The sequence below is a fragment of the Anarhichas minor genome, unplaced genomic scaffold (genome assembly GCF_050575085.1).
Source record: "Anarhichas minor isolate MPS153535 unplaced genomic scaffold, ASM5057508v1 ptg000027l, whole genome shotgun sequence".
NCBI classification, from domain to species: domain Eukaryota; kingdom Metazoa; phylum Chordata; class Actinopteri; order Perciformes; family Anarhichadidae; genus Anarhichas; species Anarhichas minor.
The window spans coordinates 4453661-4459568 of NW_027466473.1; the positions used below are offsets into that span (position 1 = coordinate 4453661).

At 44.8% G+C, this 5908-nt stretch overlaps 1 protein-coding gene across 1 annotated transcript; it reads left to right on the forward strand.

Annotated features, from left to right (window-relative positions):
- The first annotated feature begins 449 nt into the window (after positions 1–449).
- Positions 450–4322, forward strand: ckma (creatine kinase, muscle a). The gene is made up of 8 exons (XM_076101634.1): positions 450–518; positions 1821–2028; positions 2212–2366; positions 2562–2694; positions 2981–3152; positions 3276–3399; positions 3498–3687; positions 3824–4322. Exons 2-8 carry the CDS (start codon positions 1836–1838, stop codon positions 4000–4002), a joined length of 1146 nt encoding a protein of 381 aa, XP_075957749.1. The 5' UTR covers positions 450–518; positions 1821–1835; the 3' UTR covers positions 4003–4322.
- Positions 4323–5908: the final 1586 nt, after the last annotated feature.

The window sequence follows — 5908 nt, forward strand, 5'->3', positions numbered from 1 at the left end:
ACAACTCGGACTCCCACCTGCTGGATAAAATGTGTCTTTGGGCAGCATTTCTACATGGCAGCCATTTGATGAGAAGCACTCCAACTCTTTCTAACCTTCACGCCTAACACCAGGACCCCTGATCTCTTCCGTGGCAAACTTCAACCCCCCCTCCACACACACATCCCTCCTCCTCCCCTATCAGATACTCGTCTGGTGCTATGTATGGTCCAAGGGTGGGTGAGGGGGGAGAGGTTGGGGGAGGAAGGTGAGGGGGTTGAGGGTAGAGCTGCACTAGGCCACTCGTCTTGGATGACTGAGATGTAAATGCGTCCCTTTCATAAACTGTTCTGGTATCAGTACAGAGGATCTGGCCAATGAGGGCGCAGCAGGCACTAAAATGGACAAGCCAATGGCTGAGTATCGGCTGGGTATATAAACAGGGAGCAAAGACCTCCAGATTCGGGTGCCCTTTTTTGGCTGTGTTGAACAGGATCTGATCCCAAGGACTGTTACCTCTGTTCTTTTCTGCTGTGAAGGTAAAGAAATATCACAGACATTCGTTTTGTGGAGTTAAAGAAGGAGGGGAAGATATTGGGAGGCATGTGCGGATTCAGAGAAACATTTAAGAGAAAACAACTCTTTTTGGCTGTTTTATTTTTTTTGCCTGTCATGAAGGGTTTGATAACTTAAAGTCTGTGATGAAATCAAAGGATGAATGCACAACAATTCCGGGATGTTTGAATCCATATGATGCATTCTGGGTAAAAAAAACAACAGAGACCTAGTGGGTATCAGAGGTCATTGAATTTTGTAAGACTATTTCATTGTTATGAAATTAAAAAAGGCAAGAAAATGTTTTAGCCCAGCGGTAGCTGCATTAACTTGTATCACTAGAAATATTTACGCTCTCCGCAAATGGTTTTCTCATTTGGATGCTGATATATGTGGACAGGTGCTTCACAGTGTGACACATGTAGACTGCCTGAACGCCCTGGATATCCAGTAATTGATTTTAGCTCTTTTTAAGATGACTTTTTGGGCTTTAACTTAACAAGACAATTACTCTTAGCAAAGTGATAACTGCATCTAAAATGTCACTTTCCTAAACCAATTTGGCTCATTACCAACACTTGGATTGCATTTCATGTGATGTCACAAGTGCGTCATTGCATGTGTCAGTCTTTTATTACTCATGTGATCAGCATTTCAAGGGAAGATGAAACTAATTACTGTACAACAGTGTATAGACAATTAGAAGTAAACAGATCTTGTTGGAGCAGTGGACTGAGGGGAAGCATCAGCAGCTGGTCGGCCTTATGTCAGGAGTTCGGCATAGCGACAGCTTCAAGTGATGCCCCAAGGGTTTGAACCTGCAGGGTTTAGCTGTGATACACGTGTGATACAAAAAAAGTGAAGAGTGTTTTCAAACGGGACATGTTAGTGAAACACGACCAGCAAAGACTTCTAGGTGTCAACGTGTGAATTGTAGAACTGGGGTTGTGCTTGTGCCAAGAGAATTACAATACTTCTTATATATGCTGGGGACATTTTTTAAGATACAGTATACGATCAGATGTGCTGATGCTAAAAATACCCAGGCAACATATGCTCCTCCCCCAACTCTATTTCAACTGGACATTCGAGCCGCTGAGAATCGAGTGACACTTGTTACCAGGATTCCTCTGCCGACACCAGTTATCGTCTGCAGCTGTCTCCCAGAAATTCCAACTAAAAGATGTTTTTTTGGTCAGAGTAGTATCCGATTAGGACAAATTGTTTCTTGATTAACCAGAGCCTCTGTTCAAGTTTGCTCATCCTGTGCCTCCCTCTCTTTGCAGTGTTAGAAAGCAATCATGCCTTTCGGAAACACCCACAACAACTTCAAACTCAACTACAAAGTTGAGGATGAGTTCCCCGACCTGTCCAAGCACAACAACCATATGGCCAAGATCCTCACCAAGGAGATGTATGGCAAGATTAGGGACAGGCAAACACCCAGCGGCTACACCCTGGATGACGTCATCCAGACTGGTATCGACAACCCTGGTGAGACCCAAGAGACACGTCAATGTAGACCAAATCATCTAGACGCATAGCTCTACTGACTGAAATAAAACTTCATGTTACATTTCTTGGTAAAACCTGTGAATAATGACTAACTGTACAACAGCTCTCATCTTCCCTCCCATCATCTAACGGCTGCTTTTCCCATTCGCTCCCTGCCTTCAGGTCACCCCTTCATCATGACTGTTGGCTGCGTCGCTGGTGATGAGGAGTCCTACGAGGTCTTCAAGGAGCTGTTGGACCCCGTCATCTCCGACCGTCATAATGGATACAAGCCCACTGACAAGCACAAGACCGACCTGAACTTCGAGAACCTGAAGGTGCAGTACGCCAGTTAGTTAAAGAGCAGGAAGCTCTTTGTTTCATTGAGTAAAGACTCTTAGGAACAGAAACCAAACACTACACTGGATTAGTAAATTGATCTGAAAAAAATAGGAACTAACCACATGATGAATCCCAGGTGCCCTACATTTGTATACTTGTGTTTCGCTGTGTAATTGAGAATTCGTCATTAGGGTGGTGACGACCTGGACCCCAACTACGTTCTGTCTAGCCGCGTTCGTACTGGCCGCAGCATCAAGGGATTCACCCTGCCCCCCCACAACAGCCGTGGAGAGCGCAGAGCCATTGAGAAGCTGTCTGTTGAGGGTAAGTTATTAATAGTTTGAGTCCATAAGTTTTACAAAGGAATGGGCAGTAAGCAAGGCCTTCCCCAAACAATCGGCTGTGTACAAGATTGTGTCACTTTAGGATAAGAGGTCGAATCTACAATGAACCGATAAGGAAACAGTCTTGTTCTGCTTGCCCATTTAGTGCAGAATCAGTAAAATGTTAAATGGCAGAAGACACTCTACAAAGCTTATCATTTCTCGTTGAGATCTATCGCAGTAGTAAAGTAGTACGTTCAGTCTCCTAATTGTATGTGTCTCTCCAGCTCTGACCAGCCTGGATGGCGAGTTCAAGGGAAAGTACTACCCCCTAAAGTCCATGACTGACGCAGAGCAGGAGCAGCTGATCAATGATCACTTCCTGTTTGACAAGCCTGTCTCTCCCCTGCTGACCTGTGCCGGCATGGCCCGTGACTGGCCCGATGGCAGAGGCATCATGTGAGTACCACCAATCACTGTCAGTGGGCCAGCTGTGGAAACACCTTTCAAAACTCATCATGTGACGGCGTCACCTGTGTGTTTAATGCTGTATGCTGATCCTTTGCATCCATCTCCGTCCAGGCACAACGACAACAAGACCTTCCTGGTCTGGGTGAACGAGGAGGACCACCTGCGTGTCATCTCAATGCAGCAGGGCGGCAACATGAGGGAGGTCTTCAAACGTTTCTGCGTTGGCCTGCAGAAGGTACACATAAATAAAACAAGGTCAAAAATCAAGATTAAAAAGAAGTGTAGATCACTGCTGGATGCAACTCTGACTCTTCTTTTTTTTCTTCTCCCCAGATTGAGGAGATCTTCAAGAAGCACAACCACGGCTTCATGTGGAATGAGCATCTTGGCTACATCCTGACCTGCCCCTCCAACCTGGGTACCGGCCTGCGTGGTGGTGTTCACGTCAAGCTGCCCAAGCTGAGCACACACGCCAAGTTTGATGAGATCCTCACCAGGCTGCGTCTGCAGAAGCGTGGAACAGGTACTAATTTATCCACCCTTTAGCTTGTACACCTGGCAGGTCCGTTAAGATCTCTACTGAGATTCTACAGCACTCTAAACTCAAAAGGTGTGATGTGTAATCCGAACATCATCCCTTGACCTTTCTTCCTCCTTAGGTGGTGTGGACACTGCCTCCGTGGGAGGTGTGTTCGACATCTCCAATGCCGACCGTCTGGGCTCCTCTGAGGTGGCACAGGTCCAGCTGGTGGTTGACGGTGTCAAGCTCATGGTCGAGATGGAGAAGAAGTTGGAGAAGGGAGAGGCCATCGACAGCATGATCCCCGCACAGAAGTAAAGAGGAACAATCGTGTGTTAATCTCCAGACCATTCATGTGCAATCGAGCCAGCTGACGGGGGTGCAGAGGAAACAGGCGCTCACAAAGAGACTCTTGACTGTGCTCACCTCTTTTTTCTTCCTTCCAGCTTTTTTCCTTTCCTCTTTCGCCCTTTTTTTCACGTTCTCCTGTGTTGGTTGGTAACATCCTTGGATCAGCCTCCACTGAGCCGGGCTCGCCTGGCAGACGTGGCATCACCTACTTTTTGTTATAAAAAGTAATGATTATTGAAGCTGTTCATATTGCTCAATAAAAAATGGTACCCCATGAAACAACGAAATTAATCATTATGATCTTTTGTGACGCAGCATGAGAAATAACAATTCACAAAGTGTTGTCTTCACCAATCAATACTCACCTTGTCAGATGATCCGAAGCCATTGACAAATATTCAGATTGTGTGTCGCAACTACGACAACAAGACTCCAAAAATGAAAGAAAAGAAAATGCCAACATCAGTGAATTTTATTAATCTTCAGCTCCGTGTTCTCCTTATAAACCACAACCACTCCATCTCAGTTTACAGTTTGTTTCTGAGGGGAGGAATCAAACAGTAGAGCAGTGTAAAATTACTCATACAGGTCAAACTGTGTGTGTTCTTCAGTCCCTTTTGCATATAACATCCAGCTGTTTCCAAAAATCAGATTGGAAATGACAGTGCATGTTAAATACTGAGCCCCCTGGCGTCCTAATACTGTACCATCTAAAACCAGACCAGTCATACGCCATCTCTGAGCAGGTACAAACACGTTTACTCAACAAGCAGGTCAACAAAATCTTTTCAAGATTTTTTCACAGTAGATTCCACCTCAAGACAATGTTCATCCACCTTATACTAAGAGTGAGTTGCTTTACACCAAGTTATTTGCTTTTTCGCCCGTCTCACCTTGTTAATTGCCACCGAAAGGCTTCGCAAACAACCTGACTCACGTTTGCCATCGGGAGACAGTGATGTGACATTTCTATGGCTTGAATGCAACCCAGGGCTTTCGACATGTTAGGGACTTATTGTAAATTCAAGTTAAAGTAGAACCAAACCGAACAGTTGATTCCAAATGTAAGTGTCCTTGCTGGATCTATAACTGAACATTTCTCTTACACACTGTGTACGTTGTGGTACATTTCATGGCATGTCTGCACACTTGGGAGTGTACTGAAACTATCCTTTAGCAAACAAGTTGGAGTGAAGTCACTGTGTTTCACCCAAGCCGCCCTGTTTGTCTTTTTGTGAACGGGGGAAGGACTTGGCGCTACATTTAGCACCGGTTCTTTGTACCAATTCATGTCTAAAATGATCGTGTTTCACAAAGCTTCCAATCCTAGGTGTGCATCATGTTAAATTTTTTCCCCTAAAACCCAAACTCTGAAGTCATGCAGGATTGCAGGTTGGTTTTGTTCCCCATTGTCACTGACAGAATCTGCTTTAAACTAGAAGTACTTTCCTTGCTCTAGCTATAAATAAACCTTGAGCTCTAAGATATATACTATATTCATATATTTTATATACAGCCATCAACTGACTGATATAAATCCTGTTTTTTTTTTAAAATGATATTATTCTAAAAAATAAATAAAGTACCTGTGCAAATATCCACAAATTGAAGTGTTTCACATTTAAGACATTGGCGCCCTCCAGTGGCTAGTTCTGGGCATTACCTGTACAGGTACACTGGAAGGAACTGATTCAAGTCAAAGCAAAGTGCATTGAGGTCTATATTACCTAATGCTAATATACACCACAATGAGAAACGTCCAGGGAGAGGACAAGGACAGACTCCTGGTGTCCACATTGGTGTCTGCTTCTCACCCCGAGGAGGAGAACGGGTCGACACCGGTCTCCCCCCCCCCCCCCCGACGGGTTCCGTG

What these genes read in the sequence shown, in the direction of transcription:
- ckma (XM_076101634.1), top strand. Translation starts at nt 1,836, where the DNA reads ATGCCTTTCGGAAACACCCACAACAACTTCAAACTCAACTACAAAGTT. An exon ending in TGAGAAGCTGTCTGTTGAGG is followed by an intron (nt 2,695 to 2,980) that starts GTAAGTTATTAA and finishes GTGTCTCTCCAG; the next exon opens with CTCTGACCAGCCTGGATGGC. An exon ending in CCCGATGGCAGAGGCATCAT is followed by an intron (nt 3,153 to 3,275) that starts GTGAGTACCACC and finishes ATCTCCGTCCAG; the next exon opens with GCACAACGACAACAAGACCT.